General features: G+C 51.2%; 1 protein-coding gene across 1 annotated transcript in view; it reads right to left on the bottom strand.

Moving 5' to 3' along the window:
- Positions 1–8,334: 8,334 nt before the first annotated feature.
- The window catches only part of dag1 (dystroglycan 1), an 18,853-nt gene continuing 3,090 nt past the window's right edge, over positions 8,335–24,097 (bottom strand). Inside the window, exons 2-4 of the mRNA XM_040203738.2 lie at positions 19,837–20,498; positions 11,930–12,391; positions 8,335–11,805 (exon numbers count right to left, since the gene is read on the bottom strand). Coding sequence (XP_040059672.2) covers positions 9,979–11,805; positions 11,930–12,391; positions 19,837–20,199 — 2,652 coding nt within the window. The 5' untranslated portion in view covers positions 20,200–20,498 and the 3' untranslated portion in view covers positions 8,335–9,978. The remainder of the gene's footprint in view (positions 11,806–11,929; positions 12,392–19,836; positions 20,499–24,097) is intronic.

Genomic DNA, 24,097 nt, shown 5'->3' on the forward strand with positions numbered 1-24,097 from the left:
AGCTTTAGGGTTCCATCAGCCGGCCGACTGACTCCATGTTTTTTCTCTTCTTCTAAGAAAAACTTGTTTTAATTTTGCTTCCTTGGATCTACACCGTAAGAATTAAATGAAAATGTTTGGAGCGATCCGAGCGAGGGAAACGTCTGACTTTTAATGACGCCGGACCAATGGGAGGCAACTCATCCGCAAATGATTGAAGTTTAATCCTATTTTTCTCCCACATTTTATCTGCTTCAGCATTTATTGGACATTAGAGATTAAAAGTCTTTAAAATGGAATAACCCAAAAGTCCAGAATTTAATGAGGCCTGCTGAGCTCGCACGATGTCTCCTCACCTCAAGGGGTCCGGATCACGATGATATTAAACCACACATGACCGACAGTCATGTGACCAATGCATCTGTGCAAGTGGGGGATGTAACATGAAATATTCATAACATTGGTAGACCTCATTGTCACGTGGAAACAAGCCGTACAGTACATGAAGAATTCCACTGAACAACTTTTAATTTCTCTTATATTGATGCATATTGTCCACTGAGTGACGATCACGGCTGCAAACACACAACGTTGAGGTCAGACTGAAGAGACAAGTGTCAGAAACACTTCAAACCAAAACTGAATACATCGGTCCTTGTTTGACGCGTTTGTGGACGTAGAATGATAATTAGAGACGTGAAGCGACATTTATAGACGACGTATTCGTGGATGTAAATCTGGAGCCGATCGTGTAGGAAGCGGTTTTGCTCCTTGGACGGAGCACATTGGCCCCCCGTGGTGTGCTGAGGACCCGTGACCTTCAGTCTCGAGCGTCTGTCTTGTTAAAGGAGATCCACGTCCCACCCCCATCAGGCCGGAGGGGGGGACGGGGGGACGGGGGATGGGGGGACTCGCAGGCAACGACCAACGCCGAGCTCCATGTGAGAGTTTTGCTCCCGGCGCTGAGGGGCCATTTTCACAGTTCTCTTGTCTTCCGTCCCGATGGCGTGACGGCTTCGCTCAGCCCGACCCGCCTGTGACTTTCCTGCTGGCGCCGCCTCTCTAAGCATTTCTCCAGACCCCCATGAGCGCAAAAAAGGGTCGCTAATTAGTCGCCAGGCTGCCGCGGCCTGTTAGCAATGACAATAGGTTGTCAGCAGCTGACGGCACATGTCTGTCTGTCTGTCTGTCTGTCTGTCTGTCTGTCTGTCTGTACAGAAATGGAACACCTGATTAAGAGAAACATTTCCAACGTTATCATCTCTTGTTCAGAAACACAACGGAACAAATGGAAACATGAATCATGCGCTGAGATGCATCCTGGAACGATATGGTGCCATTTGATCTTTATTTATTAATTCATTATTTATCCCTTGAGCCTTCAGAAGGTTCCTTCCTGTTCCTCAAAGAAAGAAAACACTATGTGAGCGATGTTGATTCTATTTTAGTACTTGGGAGCATTGTGGATCAGTGAGAAACTACTTGTCCTTCATATGTGGAATGCGTCATGCGTGATGGCCCCGAGGGACATACAGTACAAAACCACCCAGATAGAGACGCACGGCGGAGGACGCGTCCAAACCTTCTGGTGCTGCATGGCGGAGATATGGAGTCGTTGTTTGTTCTAATGATCTAATTACGACGGTGACGTGATTCCTGCTGTGGAAACGTCTCCCACACGTCAACAACACGCGTGTTTGAGATGACGGAATCGATTTCATCCATTTGAGTCCCAACTTGAAATCAGTCCTCGCAAAACAGAGTTTTTCTGACAGCGGTTAATATTTAACACATCGATACCGATGGAGAAACGCCGCAGTGACTCGTGACGCTGCTTCAGGAAAAACAAATTAGTACACAGACGCTTAAAGGGGAATTACAGAGAGTTTCAGCATGTTTTATTTAACGGGCCGAGGCGAGTGGATTGTTTGTGTATTAGGGGGAGGGAGGGGGGAAGGGGGGTAAGATTGCTTTCATAAGTCCTTCTGTACGTTACTACAGAACATTCATATATTTAAAACAAATTGCTCAAAGCCAAAGTTGGATTAGTACTTTGGATACATTGTGCGGCCCTGATGGAGATCAGTGTGTAGATATAGTTTGATATTCGATCTGTGTGATGAAGGATGAATTTACTGTTTTTGGTTGAATATCAAGGTTTAATTAATATGTAACCACAACCCTGTGAGGCAAATATTACTGAAGTATAATTTGTTTTAATTTAAACATATCAGGAATTTCAGTAATGGATATTTTTCTGCATGAGTTCAATCATCTAAATGACCACAATATGATCACAATATCTGCATATGAAAACAAAAGGGTGACGCTTCCTTCCCTGCTTGAATTAATGAAACATGGCAACATCCAGGCCTCCAAGACCGCATCCCACCGCATCCAACCGCATCCCACCGCAGCCAACCGCATCCCACCGCAGCCAACGGCATCCAGCGTCACCCCGTTGCATCCCACCCCAGCTCTCTGCTCATCAATGAGCTTCTCCCACCTCGCGATGCCGTTGGTCTGAGCCAGCAGACACTGATGGGAATCCATTATGTAAACTGGCGTCCCGTCCTCAGCTGGACGGGCGGCGTCCTGACAGTGACCAACTGCACGCCGAGATCACAGCCGCCGCCGTCCAATATAGTTCAAGGAGACGTGAGGGGGGGGAAGGTTGGGATTCTTAATTGCTGATGGACTCTGTTTGGTGGCTCTCTGTCTCCTCACAGAGCCGCTGGCTTCATGTCTCATTCCACATACAAGTATTTCATTAAACATAACTAAATATTTCAACATCTTTATTGACATAACTCAGTGTCTCTTTGACTTATTTTGCGGACCCCTCGCCCCAAAATGTAGTGACAGATATTTATATATATATATATACACACAGTCGCCCCTGGTTTCCATAAGATAAAATGCAGCTTTAAAGCTACTTCCATCTTTCTTGACAGATTTGTGATTTGGCTCAAATATGATGCTATATTTTAAAGATGAGAACAAATGCGTGTTTATTTGCAGGTCTGCATGTAGACATTTCCAACAGTGGGAAAGTGCTGCATGAGGTCAGGTTGAGCAGAAGGAACTTTTGACCTCCCTCCCTCTCAAGGTCAGAGGCTGCTCCTTTCAGCCGAGCAGCGACTCGTCTTCATCGACGCTTTGCGTGAATCGCTCCTAATGAAGATAAAAAAATAACTTCACAGCTTTGTTTGTGTCAGATCTTCTGGCCTTGCACCCACAGCGGAGCGCCAGCCGTTCTAACTAATGAGTCCAGTCGGGCCCACCGGAGCCTCCAAGCTCTCCCCGGGCTTCTGGGCTTGAATGTAGTTTTCGCTGTGAACGTCTCCCCGTCTCTCCTGACCTTTTACCACTCCTGCAGAGCTGAAGGAAAAACACGCTGCCAAGCAGAAAACCATCAGCCTGCCGACTACCTTCTGGCCTGGACGCCCATTAATATGTGAAAGGGTTTGGAGGAATGAAGTGAGGTCTCAACATGCACGTTGTCCTTTAATTCATTCTCGCTGCTGCAAACAGCCTGTTCTCCCACGGCGTGCAGAGCTGTGGCTACGTGCATGAAGGCGCCCAAATCCATTCATAGCAAACCCACATAATGTACAACGGGGAAAACTAAGAATCCTACGGACGTAACAGGTCATTACTCAACGCAAAGACACAAAGGCAACACAATGCTTTGATCCACGATGACGAGGAGCTTTTTCTAAAGATATTTTACTGTATTTCTGACATTCTCATCCCCCGTGGTACAGAGGAATGACTCAGCCTTTCTTTCCTGACTCATGATGGAGAAGGACGAATAAAAGACCTTGGCTGAGGACAGTTTGTATCCTCCCTCCCCCTCTATTCTCTGGCTCGAGCTCCTCTGATCCACACGCCCAGGGGGAGAGAAAGGGGGAGGAAGAAGAGGAGGGACACTGATACTTTAAATGGTGTCTGTATCTCGGAGCCTGTGGCAACAAGTAACGGCATGTAGCAACATAACATGTAGCATCATGTAGCAACATGTAACGGCATGTAGCAACATAACATGTAGCATCATGTAGCAACATGTAACGGCATGTAGCAACATAACATGTAGCATCATGTAGCAACATGTAACGGCATGTAGCAACATAACATGTAGCATCATGTAGCAACATGTAACGGCATGTAGCAACATAACATGTAGCATCATGTAGCAACATGTAGCATCATGTATCTGCATTTGGCGACATAACATGTAGCATCATGTATCTGCATGTGGCGATATAACATGTAGCATCATGTAGCAACATGTATCTGCATGTGGCGACATAACATGTAGCATCATGTAGCAACATGTATCTGCATGTGGCGACATAACATGTAGCATCATGTAGCAACATGTATCTGCATGTGGCGACATAACATGTAGCATCATGTATCTGCATGTGGCGACATAACATGTAGCATCATGTATCTGCATGTGGCGACATAACATGTAGCATCATGTAGCAGCATGTATCTGCATGTGGCGATATAACATGTAGCATCATGTAGCAACATGTGGCGACATTGGCAGGATGCCAGGCGTTCCCCCAGTCGGAGCTTCGGGGGGAGCGATGAAAAGGTGGGAATCCGCTGGAGTTTGGTCATTGAGTAAATATTGCAAACAGGACACGTCTCAGGGGGTCCGTGTTAAACTGATAACACTCAGTGGCGTGACGCCACAGGGCGAAGTGACCTCCGTCAAAGTCAGAGCAGCGCTTCTGTCCCTGACACGGGGAGATATCTCGCATATATTATCGCTCAGTGTACGAAAGCCTCTCTGCTCGGGCAGAACCGGCGTCTGTGGTTTCAAATCGATCGTTGACCCGCCGTTAAAACAGATGTTACGCGCAGCTGGCACCTGAATCATTGGAGTCCTGTGAGCTCGTTTTAACAAGGAGCAGCGGCACCTTTTGGAGCTTGTTCCATTCCAGTTTGTTTTATCTCAAAGCCTCTTTGGTCCCTTTCGCCCCAAACGGGACGGAAACCATTACAAGAATAAAGCAGAAGGACATACATCCAGTTATTGTGGTAGAAATGAGACTTTTAGCTGTGGTTATGAAATATAACTACTCGAGCATTGTTGAAAGTTTATAAAACTAAAATCCTGTCAGACACAAACATGACAAACATGGGCTTAATCCCTCGGACACCTCGTGGGACGAGAGGAGGAAACCGTATCGTACGGAGGACGCATTGAAGCTGGCCGGTTAGCCAGCTAGCGTGCTAACTGCAGCGCGCGGGGCCCCTTGTCTCGGCCACAGAAAGAGAAGGTGCCCTGGTGACCGCAGGGTTGAAGGTTTGAACCCCAGCTGCTCCACGTGTTAAAGTGCCCCTGAGCGAGACACCCGACGTCTTCCTGCAGGCCGGCGCCTGTGTGGCAGCAGCTGCTCCCTCAGTGTGGGAGAATAACTCACTTTTCTTTCTCTCACTTCGAGCTCTATTCAGTGAAAATGGTGAATGACGTTATAATCTGAGTGATTTGCAGTGTGAGTGACGAAGGTAGTGGCTCTGACTTTGAGCTCTGTGGTACTGTGACGTCGCTGGAACGGCCCACGCAACCGAATCAGTCGCATAAATACACTGAGGCATGACAACACACACACACACACACACACACCGGCACAACACGCTTCCACCTTGGACAGCGGAGCGCGGCGTCGCTTGGCATTCTGCAAATGTCAGGAGGACGGTGCTCACAGATTCCACCAGGCACCTGGGAGATTACACGCTATCAACACACAAATGAGCAGCGCTTCACACGCTGAGACAGAATGCTAACCGGGCGTGTGCGTGTGTGTGTGTGTGTGCGTGTGAGAAGTAATAAACCAGAGCTGTGATGTTTGTTTCCCGCAGTGTGAATGTTGTTAATCTCGCTCACTGGGATTTATCCAACTGGTCCAGACACGTGAGATAAGACCACATGGCTGGAGGGCCGCGCATGTCGATTATTATTATTATTATTATTATTAACACTTGCTTTACCGAAGCGGAGCCTTCGTGAGGTGGTTCTTCTTCTACAGCGTCGATGGTAGCTTCCATTCATACCGGCGACCTTCTGCTTTGGCTCCATTAAATCAAAGTGAAATGTGTTTAAATGTGTTTTTATAGAGTTCTGGGCCTGCAGCTCATTGTAACGTTGTAATGCTGCTCATCAGACGTCCTCGACGCGCGGAATTGATGAACGGAAGCGAACAAGAGGCACTGCGGTCACGAACAAACGCCTTCAGGTCATTTGTCCGCTCAAGTAGGTCAACGCTTCAGTTCCCCGCCTGGACGTCCCGTCTGTGAGGAGTCCTTTAGACGTGCGGCTCAGATGGATCGAGGACCCGGAGGTGTGAGCGCGTCAGAGTGACCTCGACAGGTGAACCCGCCGTGCGGGGGAGGGGGGCGGGACTAAAGGAGAAGAGGGACACTCACACACCTCTGTTGGAGGACACGAGGTCAACAACACTCACGGTGACAGGATGAGTGATTGGACTGGAGCTTCACGCACAGTGGCCTCCATTAAAACCGCTGGGAATCAGACAAGTGTCTGTCCACACGTCCCGCGACCAGGTGGACACGCCGGATCAGTGGACGGACAAGCACCAAAAGACACATTCAAGGCCGGGGAATGAGGGACACAGCTAATGGTTCTCCACCTTCGTCTCAAGTCTCCTTCAGTACAGCATGATGTTCATTTAGTAAAGTATAGAGCAGAGTCATTAGTCAAACAGACCATGAAGCGAGGACGCTTTTGGGACGGCTTAAGTCTTCACACAGACGAGGGTCTCTAAGACGTGGGGGAGGAGGCGGTCGCCCCAAACCCGCAATATGAAATGAGGGTTTGACAGGAGAATCGAGTCGCTTTGAAAGTTGAACTTAGAGACCGTAGTGAGACCAATATTTGGTGAAGATGAGTCTGGTTGTTTTAGCCAGAGGACGACGGGACGGAAGAGGAACCATCTGAGACCGTGTCCATGATCGGTTAATAGAAGAAGCCCACGTACTTCGCCGGTTGGACCCTCAGAAGGTGGAGAGCCGCTTCGCCCCTAAACCGGGTCAACGTTCCTCACCTGATTACTCACATGCTCTCATTTAGAAAATGACAAAGACAAAGTTATTGTGCTCATTTTTCTACATTTCCATAAAATAAGTTGGACACGGTTTAAGTTCTTATTTCTTTTGACTTGTGAGTCTCTTTCTAGCACTTATACATCATCTCTTCATGTGGAAATGTACTATAACTGAATCTCCTCAGTATAAACATCCAGCTCAATCAATCAGAATTCAGAGAATAGGAACCCGGCTCTTCACTGCTGACAACTGATGCCACTCTGGGGCACTGTTCTATTCTGGGAAGTACTCCTATTTATCAAGTACAGTTCGGCTATTCTTAGAGGCTCCATGAAGTACCAACCAGGCCTCTCCATTCACGAGGACCTTACATAAACCGGGACGAGCGGCCGCCGTCGCTCGGCGTAGACGCGGAAGGACTCGCCGTCGGGGTCGGACCGTTTCATCCTGCTGCGACGGGACGCAGACAAAGAGGCTCCACAAATCACTCTCAGCAAACCTCCCTGTGATGGATTGAGCTCGTCTGGTGCTTTGAAGGCGGCTGATTAAGGCCCGGGGGGGGAAATGCAACCTCAGCACATTTATAATCTTCCAGAATCCTCCAATCACATTTTCCAGCACATTTGAGATGAGAACGTGCTCGTGCCGTCCTACGGTGACTCGTGGTCTACGGGCTGAAATACGTATATTTACTGTCATTTGACATATTATCATGACGGTCTTGATTGAGCCCCCTCTGCCTCTGAAGGACATCTCGTCTCAATCAGACCGCCATTCATATTTGGCATTTATCCGTTTATCCGTTTCAGCGTCTAGCGGCGTCTTGGTGACGCACTCGTCCTCGCCGCCTGCCCTCCCCCCAAATTAAACCCCGGCACGAACGACTCCGGACGTGCAACAGATGCCGGCCCAATTGTTTACATGGAATCGATACTTGGAGCAATCAATGCAAAGGATGGCCGGCGATGTGTGCAGAGACCGAAGGGCTGTTTCACAGCAGAGCCTTCAAACTGCACAGGCCCACCAGTCACTCAATAGCAGAACAAATTAGGACAGAAGGGACGGCACAGCGAGCTCACAGGCCGCTGAAGGTTGCCAGGCAGCAGCGCCAGAGATCTAGATGACATATTGATTCGTCCATTCAACGCTAAGCGGGACAATAAGAAAAGTGACATGATCAAAAAGCTCATCCATGAACATCAGTCAGGTTTGGAAAATGGAAACAACCAGCAAGAAGGTGAAACCCAGATACACAAATGAAGGAGGTTGATCTTTTTTATCGTACCAGTTGGTTTTATTATGACAATGCACACTTGATAAGCAAAAAAGCCTTGGCATCCTGCAAAAAACCAACAATATGATGACAACTGCTGCATCAACCAGCCAGCGAGCGGCCGGCGTCTTACATCATTATTGCAAAGGGTCACTTTCAGTTGAAACTCATTAGCAAACGTAAAAGGACATAGAAATAAAATCTGGGATAACATAAAATATGTCCGTCTTTGTAAAGTGGGTAATACATTTTGATATTCAAACACACAACAAAATAATAACACTTGAAAATGTGACCCATGAAAAAAGAAAAAGAAAGTGTACATAATTGAATTATAGTTCTAGGCTAAGATTTTACAAATCACAGAAGACTAATCATTAATCATGTTTTCTTTTAATAATCAAAAACAACTTGAGGCTGTATCAAAAACCTGGTAAAAAATTAGAAGGAGATTTTCTGTGAGCTAATTGCTGGAAATTCAAAGTTCTCCCCTTTGAATGTCTCCTGCGACCTCTAAATGTGAGAATCTCTACAGCCTCCACGGCGCTCGAAGCTCCGGTTCCGACTGAGGAGAAGCGCTGCCTCAACAAACGTACAAAAATAATCCTCCCTGGTCAGAAACAACCTGCAGGTGTCCTTTTCCTGTCCGGGCGCGAAGGGGCCGACATGGCGTTCCACTTTTACCCTCGTAGTCCTGCTGACCGAGTGAAGGTCCACATCATCTGCATAAAACCGCACCTTTGGCCTCAATCTAAAAGCACACGGTTTTATTGAGATGCAGGTGAGATTTTCATCTAAAAGAACTGTAATTGTGATGGGAAACAGGAATAAAGAGCTCCTTCAGGTTATTTCAGCAAGGCAGTCGCTTTCCTCCATCACCAAGAAAATATAACAAAAAATGTATTTTTAAAACCAATGAAAGAAACAAATGACTTATCATCCATCTCTAAATCTTCTTTTTAGGCTTTTGATTCTCATCTTTACTAGACATTGTGAATAAGGATAAAACAGACCGTGTTAAAAGGCAAACTGTATTGGATCTGAATAAACACAACCACTCATTCTCTCACACACACACACTCCCATTCTCTTGTCGTCTGCATCCTCGTTTTGAGATCCTTCGTTTTCAGAGAATCTCACTCCCCTAATTAAAGAACTTGAGTTGTCGCTTGCTGTGGTCTGTGGCAGCTCACCGACTCCACACGAAAGAAGAGCTGTTAGACAAACGTTCAGTCCAGAGGAGGAAAAAAAGAGTAGTAACCTCGGGATTGATGGAAAACCGAAAACGAGTAAAGCGTAAAAACAAAGAAGAGGAGATGCCGGGACGGAAGGTCTCGTCCCCCGATCGTCGCTTGTGACCATCGTGACGAGGGATTGTTTGTCTTAGGCCACTGAGTAGCTGGGCTACCTCTAAATCAGTAGTCCGTCCCAGCTGCATCCACAAACCGCCCCACGAGTCAACTGTAAAAAACAAAAACATCCAGCGCATCACGGCCCCCCCTCCCAAACCAAAGTCCCCTGTAGCTGTTTAATACTTTAGCACCTCTTGTCATCTCTCCCTGTTAATGTCAGACAAACACCAGAATGGAGACTGTTAGTTCCTCAGGCGTCCTCCACCCTGAGAGGGGAGGGTGGAATAAGTCTTAGGGGGGCACGTAGGGAGGTGGAGATCTGTAGGGAGTCATGTTCTTGGGACGGGAGCCTTTGCCCTCCATGGGAGTGGTAAAGGGAGGCGGTGGCTGGTAGGGGGGAGCATTGGGGTCCTCGTCCTGCAGGGCAGTGTACTCCCCCAGCAGCTCCTGGTTGAGGGGGGTGGTCTCTGGCGTAGCCATGTTGGGGTACTCGGGGGGTGGAAGTGGGGGCTTCTCTTCCTGTAAAATCAAGGGCATACTGGAAGACGGAGGCGGCTTAGAGTCGTCAAGTTCATCCGCAAAGATGATGGGAACCCCCTTTTTGATGAAGGTGGCCTGGTCCTCGATGGTCAACTTGCCCTTTCGCTTCTTCCTGTAGCAGATCATCGCAATGATGCCCGCTATCAACAAGATGGCAGCCACCACCACAGCGGGAATGACCGTGTGGAGATAGACGTCGTCTGTGCTCTGCCGGCCCGTTCCCAGAGCCGGCGTGACCGCTGCGGGTTCTGGGATATCGATGTCTCCCGGTGGGATGAAGGAATACGTTCTGCAGCTGGCCCTGCCTTTGGCCGTGACGTCCAGCGGTCTGAATTCAGGCTCCAGAGAGTGCCTGAAGGTCTGCGAGGGCCTTCCGTCAGCACTGGCTAGCGTCCTGCTCATGACCGCGAGCTGTTCTTTCGGACATGGATGCTGCGGTAGGCTGGTGTTTGTCCACTCCACCACAATGGACCCTTTGCTTATATTTCGAAGACTGACTGCACTGGTGTTGCGGTCTCCGAGTGCGTAGGCCAGCTTCTTTACTAGTAGGATCTTCTTGTGGATGTCATTTGTTATTGAATGTGGATCACCTTCGAATCGGGCCTTGAAGATCACTGGGCTCTTGTCATTGATGGGCCAGCGGTTCACACGAACCTCAAAGGCGTCAATAGCATTCAGGCCACCTTTGTCAGTGGCCTGCATGAAGTATTCGTGTTTCCCCACGTGTTGGACATCAGGCAGGCCGAAGAGAAGCTGGCTGGTGGTGTTGAACTGAATCCAGGAGGCCTCTCCGACCACTTCATTGTGGTTCTGTCTCAAAGTTAGACGCAGCTTGTCAGTGGTCCCATCCTCTTTGTCGAAGAAGGTGTCAGAGGGGATCTTGACCTCAAAGTAGGTGCCGACCAATGCATTGACCTGGTCAATTGGGTTTCGCAGGACAGGCTTCTCGTTGGAAGGGTCAATGTTGACGGCAGGTGATGGTGTGGTGCGCCTGGCCGGCTTGGCCGTGGAGGTCTTTGGCTCCCTGGTCACAGGTGTGGTTTTGGGTCTCTTGGGTTTCTTAGTAGGTCTTTTAGGTGGTGCCGTTACTGTGGCAGTGGGCTCCACATACGGAGGCCTGGTCATGGTCGGCTGGATAGCAATGGTGCTGGTGGTCTCCACAACCCTCGTTGGCAGAGGCGGTGCCAAAGTTGGGGTGTGGTTAACGGGGTCACGCATTCTGATTGTAGGCTTGCCTGGTAGGGGGACGGGGCCCCTCACAGGGGGAGCAGAGCTTTCGGTTGGTGCGGCGATAGAAGGAGAGGAGAGGGTTGGGATAATCCTCACTGGAGGCTCCACGATGGTTGTTGGAGGGACTGCCGTGAGCACAGGGGTCGGGGTGTTGTTTAACTGGCGCCTCACCCGCTTCGGGATGTGGGGTTTTTTGTTTGCGATGTGCCATCCCACCACCGGGTAGCCCAGCTTGGCGGACATCGTCCCTTCCTTTGCAGGACCCTGGACGCTGCTGATATTTGGGACGGTGCTCTGGTCCAGTGAGCAGCCGAGCTTCCAGGACAACAGGGCACCGTTCTCCACCACCTGGGGACACGGGGACACGTGTTAGTTTAATCATGCAGCTACGAACACGGAATATGTATTTTAAGTATCATTCACTGACCCACAGAACCAGGCGTTCAGAAACGGGATTCACGCTTGCACTCACCTTTTTGGCATTCCCCGGCCCCGCCATGAAGGCAGACATGTCGAACAGCCGGTTGTTCACCACAGGAAGTATCTTCATGTGCTGGAGCCCCACGCCGGAGAAGATCCTCATGTCATCCAGGAGCTCCACCCTCTGCTTCGAGCTCATCTTGGTCAGATCGGCGTCCAGGATCACGGTCAGCAGCGTGATCGGCGCCTCGTTGCTACACGCGAACGGCTGGACGTCGTCTTCTGTGGACACCTGGTTGGATGCCACCTGGGCTGCGTCTGCGTCCAGATGATCTTCAGGGTGCACCTCGATGGAGAACACCTCTGAAGAGGAGGAGGACTCGCTGTGGTTTGAGATGGTCACCGAGATGTAATGGACGCCTTTGTCCTCCTCCAGAGGGAGACCCCGCAGGACTCGGCTGCTGGCGTCCCAGTGCAGCCAGGCGGGGAGCGAGTCCGTCCCCGTCTCCGTGACCTGACACAGCAGCAAAACACAGAAGGGGTCAGAACACCTGCAGGACCATCGGTTGACTTACAACACGTCAAACCAATCACAAGTCGGACTAATTCAGTCGGATCGACACGCAAATGTCCATATTTCTTCTTTTATTGTAAAATGCTGCGTTGATGCAAGTTGTGCTGAAATAAAGGGTCGGCTGTGTCACAAACCACAGGATTTACTGCGGTGACATTGTGTGTGTGTGTGTGTGTGTGTGTGTGTGTGTGTGTGTGTGTGTGTGTGTGTGTGTGTGTGTGTGTGGACGAAGCTCGACTCGTACACACAATCACACACACACACACACATTCAAAAGCAGTGCTCTGAATTGTAATTTAAACCCAACTCAAATTAAAATAACGTGGCCAATTATAGGACGGGGGACGTCCCCGCGGCAGGAGGCTGATGGAGGGAAATGGATCACGGGGGAGGGACGACGCGTCCACGCACAGAAACCCAGAGGAAGAAGAAGAAAAAGGCACCGCGGCCCGACAACTTAATTCTGCAGCTAATAAATTATCCTGGTTGATGAATTATGTAACGGCAGCGTCCCCAGACGCCTCTTTAATGCTCTAACCAGCACAGGCAGCGCGGCGCACGCATAAACGCACACAGACAAAGTGACACAAAGTGACACGAGGCCACAGACAGACGCACAAGGGTGGGTGTGTGTCTGTGTGTGTGTGTGTGTGTGTGTCTGTCTGTGTGTGTGTGTGTGTTACCACTCACTCCACCCAACATGGAAGTGCACCGGAACAACACGTAAGACCCCGAATGCCACGTTATTAGTGAAGAACGACGGGAAACCAAAAGTAGTCACATGACGTCTCCTCCAGCGACGTTCGCTTTAATTCGGTCAAAGTTCTTCTGCCTGCGAACTTCAAACCAACTGCCTCTTGACACGACATTGCAAATCAAATCACAGCGAGGTGATGGAGGACGAGTGAGCTGCCAGGCGCTAATCTCATCACATCGGGCATAACTGCTCTGTAAATGAATAAATTAGGTCCTGAAAGCACAAGGACGACGCTTAGGAGGAGGAGGAGGAGGAGGAGGAGGAGGAGGAGGAGGAGGAGGAGGAGGAGGAGGAGGAGGAGGAGGAGGAGGAGGAGGAGGAGGAGGAGGAGGAGGAGGAGGAGGAGGAGGAGGAGGAGGAGGAGGAGGATCTTGGGTCAGAAGAGGTGAAATATGCTGCATCGATGTGACGTTTTGTATGAGAGAAGAATCTTTCAGCCTCATCTCTGAACTCACTGACATGTGAGCCGTGAAGCCGCCATGACGATCGGCGCCGTGAACTCCGCTGACGGGCGCTCTCCGTGGCTCCGCCTCCTCCTTCGTTTGAAGAACCTTAGTTTGGAACACGCTACAAAACCGAGACCACCCAAAGAGGTTCCTCCTCCTGCGAAGCAAACGGCCGATGATTGTGACTGATGGGAGGACAATAAATCCGTCTGCTGATGTTCATTGGAGGCGTGTCGGCGTGAGATGTTTAAGGAACCATCATCCCCACTGCAGGTCTGAGGACTGGGAGCAGATCCTAATGGCCCCGAATTAAAAAGGCAGATGTTTCACACAACGCTTAATATTCAGGATCCGTTGGACGTTTCCTCACAGTGCGGACCTCGTCCTCGCGCTGGGGGGGGGGGCGGGGCGGCCTTAACAGTCCGACCTGCGATCAGCTTCTAAATATAATCAGCCACTCTGGCCTTCAGGCACCAAATATGGCTCAGCTCTCCAGGCCTCGGACCCCCCCCCCCCCCTCTCCGTGGGCTACAACCAACCCCCACAAAGACGCTGCAGTCTTTACTTTCACTGTACTTGGAAAAGGTCATTTGTTTTTGCTTGGGACGGGGGGACAAACAGCGGCTGTGACTGTTTGTTCTGAAAGGTCGAATGCAAATGACCCTGAAATACGACGCTGACATGGAGGCATCAATGCAACCAGCAGCGCCCCCCCCCCCCCCACGGACACGTCAAACACGCGACCAGCAGCGACCCCCCCCCCCCCACGGACACGTCAAACACGCGACCAGCAGCGACCCCCCCCCCCCCCACGGACACGTCAAAACACCCGACCAGCAGCGACCCCCCCCCCCCCCACGGACACGTCAAAACACCCGACCAGCAGCGACCCCCCCCCCCCCCCACGGACACGTCAAAACACCCGACCAGCAGCGACCCCCCCCCCCCCCACGGACACGTCAAAACACCCGACCAGCAGCGACCCCCCCCCCCCCCCACGGACACGTCAAAACACCCGACCAGCAGCGACCCCCCCCCCCCACGGACACGTCAAACACGCGACCCCAGAAGCCCGACCGACGCACACTATGACTGGATTGAGGTGCATGAACCCCCCCTGCCTGCTGCGTGTTTAATCACATAGCAACGCGGCGGCGTGCGGCGCTGCCAGGAAAGCGAGCGGCTCGGGTGACTCATATGTTCCTCCTCCTCTTTAATACCCGTTTTCCACTGCTGCCTGCTGACGGGGGCTTCTGGGGGGAGTCGCTCTGAGAGGAGGCCGATGACGAACAGCGCTGCGTTTATTTTAAGACGAGTTTAAATAACACAATGACGCCGGGGGGGGGCGTGTGGGGGGCCGCGGGACGGAGTTGACGAGGAGACGAGAAGCGGGACAGTAATCGCTGCTCGTGTGGCCGACGTGAAAAGAAAACGCTGAGGTTGCAAACTGTGACGTCTCTGAAACCAGAGACGTTCTGCAACGTGGACGAAAACGCAACGAGGACAGTAAACGGGACGGAGGGACGGGAGGACGGAGGGACTGAGAGACGGGGAGACGGGGGGACGGGGGGGAAGAGAAAGTTAGTTCTCCCACCAGAGCCCCCCCCCCCCCCTCCCCGGGGGGCTTTACTACAGCAAGCTACTGTCTCCATTCATCAAGAGGGAGCGTGTTGACACACGCACACACGCGCACACACACGCACACACACACACACGCACGCACGCACGCACGCACACGCAGAGCAACATTTTCCCACAAATGTGCACACGCCTTCATGAGCTAAAGCTTTGACGCTCACGCCGGTTTGTGGGGACAGTAAACGCAGGAATGAACCCTCCCCCACTTTAATCCTGCAGGATCCCTGAAACCAGGTCCTGAAAGTGAAGACCAAGGAGCTGGTCTACAAGTGGTCCTCGTAAAGGAATATGGGTAAGGGGGGTGGGATCGCCCTGCCAGTAAACCCATCAGCCAATCCGCATATTAAGCTGGTGAATTGTGGTAATTAGGCTATGGAGAGTCCCCCCCCCCCCCCCCCCCCCAGCAGCACCTGAATACAGATTCCTCCGTCGCAAAAGGTCCCTCAGGACAGGACTTATCAGCTGTGTGGAGCAGAGGTCTTCAACAGGGGTCCGTAGAGGTTCTGCAGGGGGGGTCGCGGAATTGGTGCTTGATAAAACTTGATTTTTTTTTTTCAACCAATTTTTCCCCCACAAATTTAAATGTCTTGAACAGGGGGTCCCTGCTGCATCTCAGTTTGGGGGCTTTGGCCTGGAAACGTTGAAGACTCCTGGTGTAGAGAGTTTGTAGCACAGCTTCTAGTTACAAGGTTAGCTGGTTAGTTACAAGGCTAAAGGTAAAAATGAATCATTCACTTAAACAACTCAGAGGAGGTCGACCAGCCAGTCACTGTAGTTATAAATTACCCATTAACAGGAAAAGAGGCGCTTGTGCCCTCATGTTGGTTCAGGCTTTTGCAAATTTTAATTAAATCTCGTAGATAAATATCATTGGGACCTTTTCTATCAGTGGTGACATCAGAGGTTTCTTTTGGGGGGTTATTAATATTAATAAGCCACTTCTTTTATTCTTGAGAGGCCGTAGAGGTGATGTCATGTAAGAGGAGGACGTAGAGACATCCCCTGCTTTAAGGTCTGATAGAGGCCTGTCAATCAGCATGTAGCCCCGCCCTAAAGCGACCCCCTGCTGTATGGTCTGTTTGACTCTAACTTGAGCATCATTCACTAAATGAACATCATGTTGTGTTGAAGAAGACTTGAAACTAGAGACTGAGACATAAACTCATGTTTACTGAGGGAATAAATCCAGAGAGAAGTAGAGTCATTTCCTCATAGACGTCTATGGGAGCAGAGGAGTCGCCCCCTGCTGGTCACTACAGAGAAGTAGAGTCATTTCCTCATAGACGTCTATGGGAGCAGAGGAGTCGCCCCCTGCTGGTCACTACAGAGAAGTAGAGTCATTTCCTCATAGACGTCTATGGGAGCAGAGGAGTCGCCCCCTGCTGGTCACTACAGAGAAGTAGAGTCATTTCCTCATAGACGTCTATGGGAGCAGAGGAGTCGCCCCCTGCTGGTCACTACAGAGAAGTAGAGTCATTTCCTCATAGACGTCTATGGGAGCAGAGGAGTCGCCCCCTGCTGGTCACTACAGAGAAGTAGAGTCATTTCCTCATAGACGTCTATGGGAGCAGAGGAGTCGCCCCCTGCTGGTCACTACAGAGTAGTCATTTCCTCATAGACGTCTATGGGAGCAGAGGAGTCGCCCCCTGCTGGTCACTACAGAGAAGTAGAGTCATTTCCTCATAGACGTCTATGGGAGCAGAGGAGTCGCCCCCTGCTGGTCACTACAGAGAAGTAGAGTCATTTCCTCATAGACGTCTATGGGAGCAGAGGAGTCGCCCCCTGCTGGTCACTACAGAGAAGTAGAGTCATTTCCTCATAGACGTCTATGGGAGCAGAGGAGTCGCCCCCTGCTGGTCACTATAGAGAAGTAGAGTCATTTCCTCATAGACGTCTATGGGAGCAGAGGAGTCGCCCCCTGCTGGTCACTACAGAGAAGTAGAGTCATTTCCTCATAGACGTCTATGGGAGCAGAGGAGTCGCCCCCTGCTGGTCACCACAGAGAAGTAGAGTCATTTCCTCATAGACGTCTATGGGAGCAGAGGAGTCGCCCCCTGCTGGTCACCACAGAGAAGTAGAGTCATTTCCTCATAGACGTCTATGGGAGCAGAGGAGTCGCCCCCTGCTGGTCACTACAGAGAAGTAGAGTCATTTCCTCATAGACGTCTATGGGAGCAGAGGAGTCGCCCCCTGCTGGTCACTACAGAGAAGTAGAGTCATTTCCTCATAGACGTCTATGGGAGCAGAGGAGTCGCCCCCCTGCTGGTCAGAGAATGCAGCTTTAACACGAGGTTGATGGGCTTGAGGGTGCAATAAACGTTAACGGCCATAAACGTGAATTGGTCCCCAGAAAATAACTAATTGTCTTTTAACCACAAGCAGCTTTTTAAGGTTTTTAGGGAAGGATCAATGAAAGAAGATAAATATTGTCAAATGAAGTTTTAAATGAACATGCAGCATCGACCCCTCCAGCCCCTCCCCAACAGAGAATCCGCGTCTCTGCGCCGTGTGAATGGCTAATCGGTAGTTTCACGCTATTCATCGAGGGGGGGGGGGGGGTGCTGTCAAGGAGCTCGAGACCCCTCAAACTGCGGGGACATTTTCATAAGAAAAGGCCATTAGTATGAGCGCGACGCAAAGCACAAGGAATTGATTTGGCCTTTCGCTCCACAACCTTGAGCACTGACCTTCCAGAACGTGATGGGGGGGTCGGACTCTCACCCAAAGAAAAGGGGAAGGACGGCAGATGCAAACGGTGGGGGGGAGAACTTCGTGATGGAGGAGAGAGCAGGAACGCGAGGGGGAACGGAGGAAGTAAACAAGCGGTCTGAGGTTGTGGACATCGAGCGGACGGTCACAGAGCGAAGGAGGGGGGAGGGAGGAGGGAGAGAGGGGGGGAGGGAGAGGGGGGAGGAGGAGGCGTTGAGTCTTTCAAGAGGATTACAGAGGCAAAAAGGGAGATGAAAGAAAGTACATTTTCTGAAGTAATTGAGATGAAACAATACTAAATATCAGTCATGTATAACTCCTCCCCCTGCTTTATGAGCTGTTGGTGACCTGTCAATCAGCGTTTAACCCGCCCTGCAGCTTCAGGACGGGACGCTTGGTGGTTTCCACCACATAAAGGCTTCCGCCCCCCGGGGCTCTCAAACCACCTGTCTATTCAGTGCTTCCCTCCCACTACGACCACACGGTCAACTCGCTTTGGCTCTCATGGGGGGGGGGGGCACCACGGGCTTACAGTGTGACCGATAGAATGAGGTTTGGAGGAACAGCCTCAGCCTGCAGGGACGAAGGAAGAGGTGATGAAGGAGAGAGAAGACGAGCAGGATGATAAAAATAAAGACACAGGAGGAGGAGGAGGAGGAGGAGGAAGAGGAGATAAACCGGCACCGAGGAGCCAAAACTCAACGACAAAGATCCGGTCACCATAGAAGAAGAAAAAAGGGGGCGATGCAGCGTCAGGAGATCCTCAACACATTTCTTTGCCACTAATATCAATTGGCAATCAGGGATGATCGTATCGGAACACAAGGATTATTGATCAAGTCAACTCTCTGAAGTCAGGAACCATAAAAACCCAGAAATCAAGGATGATGTTAAGTTAAATAAATCATAATTCATCTATTGTATGTTTATAAAATATATATATTTATATAAACATATATACAGTTTATAAAATGTTCCCATTTTCACTGAGCAGAGCCTGAACGCCTCATAGGGTAACTGAGGTGAACCTGTTTGTTCACAATGTCACATGATGAGAAACTATAAAAGCCTTTTCTAACGAGGTCAGTGAAGCTTTATTTACACTCTGATGGTTAACGTGTCCTTAATCAGCCGTTTGAGGGATCGGTACCGATCACGGATCAATAGTTCAGACCTCGTTTCTATCCTCCTCCTTCTCTGTGCCTCCAGTGAAGCTTTCATTAGTGCGTATATGTTCATGCTGCTCGTCACTGGCGGAGCTTGAGTGATACGATCTGGTTTGACAGGGCTGGAAGAAAGGAGCAGGGGGGAGGCAGGGGGGAGGCAGGGGGGAGGCACAGAGAGGAAGTTCAGTGACAGGCTATGAAAGGCTGGGACGTGATGGAGCGACGATAGGGAGGAAGAGAAGGCCAGCAGGGTGGAGAGATAGCGGTGGAGGTGATGGAAGATGAAGGACAGGAAGTGTACAATATTAAAGGTTTACCCTGAAGGGGGGGGGGGTGGGGGGGGGGGGGGGTGGGGGGGGATCACATCTGGGGGCGAGCAAATGGAGTTTAAAGCCGGGTGGAGGAGGAGGATGGATAGATGGAGGGGGGAGATGAGCCGCCTCACGTTCCTGATGATGCTCCCCGACCCCGACCCCCCCAAAACACTCGCCCCTCTCCCACTAACGAGGCGCTGTCACTACCAGTTCCCCCCCGAGACGATGTGCCATTCATACGTATGTGGTACAGATCTATGACGTAACAACTGTCTAGATGTGCAACCAGTTGATATTCAGACCAATCAGGAAGCCGGATTAGGTCACATGGCCAAAGAGACCAGGGTGGACTCACCTTGACGATGTCACCAAGGTAAATGTCCTCCAGCTTGTTCGGCACCGTCATCTGGAAGATCCGGCCAACGGCTGCCGAGGAGTCTGGGAAGGCGGCGGCGGCGGGCGCGGACGGGTTCGGCTGCGTCGCCGCGGCAACGTCCTCCAGCGCCCGGACGCCTCGCCGTGCCTCCGGCAAGTCCCCGAGGAGCGACGAGTGCATGGAGGCCTCCAGGTAGCCTCCTCCCACCGCCGCGTCGACCTCCACGTCGGCGCGGACCGCCGCGGCCAGCAGCAGGCCCAGCAGCAGCGCTGCAGTCCGGGGGGGGCTCTCGCTAAGGGCGCCGCTCGGCCCGGCGCGTCCCGCGCTCGCTCCGCTGCGCATTCTGCTCCTTCTCGTGGGTCACGAGGAGGAAAAACCACTGGAGTAAAAAAGAGGATGTCCAAGTGGGAGGGACTGGAGGGGGGCGGGGGGCATGCGACCCCACCAGATAGAGCAAATCCCTCCTTCTAAAGCGCTCTCCTGTTATTTTGGGCTGGCGCCGGGTAAGACTCTCCCTCCTCCTCCTCTTCCTCCTCCTCCTCTTCCTCCTCCCTCGGCTTTAGTTCCTCTTCCCCTTCGGCCTTTTGTGCTGAACCCCTCAGAGGTTCAGGAGCCCCATTGTGTCGAGTGCCTTAACAGATCTGTTTGGAGACACACAAAGACAGAAGGAGGGTTAGAGGGGGGAGGAGAGGGGGAGGAGGGGGGAGTCCAGCTCACCACTAAACATTAAAAACAGAGCGAGAGCTAAAAGCGCTTCACACGGAATCAGTCAAGTTTAGACGCTTAAACGGAGACGTGCCACTCAAAGGTCGATGGGGGGGGGCTCATCCTTTCTAAAGCTGCTCATCGCGGGGTGATTCAGCACGAGAGGAACCCAAAGGGGGGGGGGGGGGGGGGGGGGGGGGGGGGTACAATAGATAGATGGAGGAGAAAGAGGGGGGCTGATATACGGTGGGACTTTGGATCAGCTAACAATGCAGAAGCTCAGTAAAAAGCTTCTTTGGAAGCTAATAAATGTGTGTGTGTGTGTGTGTGTGTGTGTGTGTGGGTCTGTTATTCATTCGGCTCTTTCATGAAGCCGAGGATCCCCTCCTGTGTGTATGTGTGTGTGTGTGTGTGTCACAACACAAGTGACCCCCCCACGGCGTGACTCCAGTTTGCCCCGGAGCAGAAAGGGAAATCACCGTGGCAACAACAACACAAAGCTTCCCAGGTAGCTTCTGACCGGCTAAAAACAGCTCTTTGTTGCTGCAACCACAACCCTGCTTTCAATCTCAGCCCCCCCCGTCCCCCCGTCCCCTCGTCCCCCCGTCACCCCCCTCGTCCCCTCGTTCAATCCTAAAGGAGCGCCACAATACAACTTTGAAGTTTTCAACTGAATTTGCGTTAAAAATTGCCTGGTAAAGTGGACCAAGGCTGGGGACAAACTATGTCCCTTCCGTGTCCCCCCCCTTCTTTTAGAAGAGACATCTCCTCCTCTCGTCAGTCTTTTCTCTTTTATTGAAACTCGACATCTTTTGTGTCGGCTCACAAAATGCTCTCTTCTCATTGGACGGAGATCTTGTCAGATAACGATGTCTGTGGGGGGGGGGGGGGCATATCAGATATACTGGAGGGATAAAATCTGTACATTTAAAATCTGTACATTTAATATCTGTACATTTAAAAGAAGAAAAGCTTTACACAACACAGCAAACGGCGCCCAGAGACATCGAGACCGAACGGAGGAACAAACACATTCCTGCTTGTAACAGAAGATGAACCAGGTGTGAACACGGGGAGACGCTGGAGTTACTTCACTGCTTATCGTGGGATGAATGGAGCCCCCCCCCCCCCATGGGAGGGGTGGGGGGTGCATCCTCCCGCTGTCAGAGGCAAACAAGAGCCGAGTGGAATGGAACCAGAAATCACCACGGCAACCAACAAGGACACGGACACGCCGGTTAAAGAGAAGGATTCCACCCCGCGGTCACCTTTCAACCCCCCCTCCAAAGTCGCAGCTGACGCCTCTATTATTGGCTGCCGGCGGGTGGAGCAGGGTGGGGCGGGTGGGGGCGTCTTAAAATGGTCACATTCCACCGGGGGGAAGTTCCCAGACTGAAGGGTGACACTGACGCCGCACACGCACACACGCACACGCACACTGAGGGAAGGAGACGAGGAGAGAGGAAAGGAGAAGAACATGTCCCAGAAATACAGATGCTCCCTAATAATAATAATAATAATAATAATAATAATATCATTAATAATCCGGCGATAACACATCCGGAGAAAAACAATCAGGAATCCGACGACACCCACTGGAAAAAGTTCCGGCCGCTCCTCAAACGCAACACGCTGGGAACAGATGGGCCCACACACACACACACACACACACACACACACACACACACACACAGGTGGGGGGGAATAACAATGAACGTGGGCGGAGCCTCAGTTTAACGCGAGGCGCACAGACGTCCAATCAGAACAGAGGATTTGGAGCAGGACGGATGTGGATGAGGAGAAAATAAACAACAAGGTCCTGAGCTGGTCTCTGGTTTGACGGACAGGTCGTGTCCCGCCTCCTAAATGTGGACGTTTTAACAACACATCTGTTTGCTCATCTGGATGAAGGCGTGGAGGCCTCCGAGCTCCAGATGTCCACAGACCAGAAAAACAAGGACAGGGAGACGCTGACCCGACACCGGAGCGGCTGAAGGTGGGGCGGCGTATCCGGACCCCCCAGCGCTGGGGGGCTTCTAGAGTTACGTGTATCTATGTTCTCCAAAGGGAGGATCTGCATCAAGCAGATAACACAGAGAGACCCACTGGGACCACCAGCTCTGACTTGAGATACTGTGACAGGGTCACTTACGTGTGTGTGTGTGTGTGTGTGTGTGTGTGTGCGTTTCCCTCTTCCTTCTATCTGACAGCCCTGCAGTGTCTGAGGACATCTCAGGACATGGTGGTCCCAGTGACGAGATGAGCAGGTGTCTAGCAGGTGAGACCCTTCAGCCTGTTAGCATTGCAGCTAGCTCCATGCTAACGAAAGGGATTTGCCACCGTGTTAGCGTAGCATTGATGCTAAGTTTACGTTTGAACTCTTTCTGACAGACGAGCAGTGAATCGTTACTGGAGCGTGAGGTTCCTCTGCCTGGGGGGAGACGGGGGGGGGAGGCAGGAGGGAGACTGAGGGGGAGGAAGGAGGGAGACGGGGGGGAGGCAGGGGGGAGACGGGGGCCACACACATATCAAACACAAGGCTGCAGGGTGCGATAGCTGGCTGCCCCCCCCGCCTGGATGACCCCCCCCCCCCCCTGTAAACACAGTGAGAGCTGCAGAGCCGACCGGCTCGTCTTGAACATGAAAGGAGGAGAAAAATAACAATTTGTTTATTTTACGGATTTGAATAATTCAATTATTTACAGAGAGATTAATAAATAAATGAATACATCAGGAAGCAACAACACTGAGCTCATGACATCATCAACCCAACCCCACCTGACTCCACCCAACCCGACCCCACCTGACTCCACCCAACCCGACCCCACCTGACTCCATCTAACTCCACCCAACCTTACCTGACGACTCGTAACACCAAATGTCAACAACGACACGAAGCAACGCACAACACTGATCCTCCGTCCTGCTGCCGCTCGTCTATTTGTCTCGTAGAGTGAAACCTGAAGCCCGTGTGCGTGTGCGTGTATGTGTGCGTGTGCGGAGCGGCTGCTATACACACACTACCTCTGTGTGTGTGTTTGTACACCGGGTTACACTCTCAATAGGTGACTTTCCAACACACACACACACACACACAACTCAGACTCCAGCAAATAAAACTGTCCTCAGATCAGCAGTTGATGCTCCAGAAGGACAAAGAGTAGAAAGACGCTGGAGGACGAGTAGCTGCTAAATCTAAAGTCTTCTGGGTAAAGAAACGGTCAAAGCGTCCCGGCGTTACGTCACTAAATGAGTCGGTCAATAAGAACCAAACGACACACACTGCTGATGTGGGACATGAAGCCGACACGGGACGCCATGGAACAGACTAGAGCCAATACCAAAACCCCACCATCAGATCTCTGTGGATCTCCGCCTCGATAGGGGGGTGGACGGGGGCAGAAGTGGTCCATGTTGCTAGTATGAAGACACATGAAGCTAACGGTGTCTGAGGTCACTGTGAGGTCACTGAGGTCACGGTCCATCGCAGGACGGACAAGGCTAGAACAGAAAGGGTTAACTGACGTGTGTCGTT

This window comes from Gasterosteus aculeatus, chromosome 17 (assembly GCF_964276395.1).
Source record: "Gasterosteus aculeatus chromosome 17, fGasAcu3.hap1.1, whole genome shotgun sequence".
Taxonomy (NCBI): Eukaryota; Metazoa; Chordata; class Actinopteri; order Perciformes; family Gasterosteidae; genus Gasterosteus; species Gasterosteus aculeatus.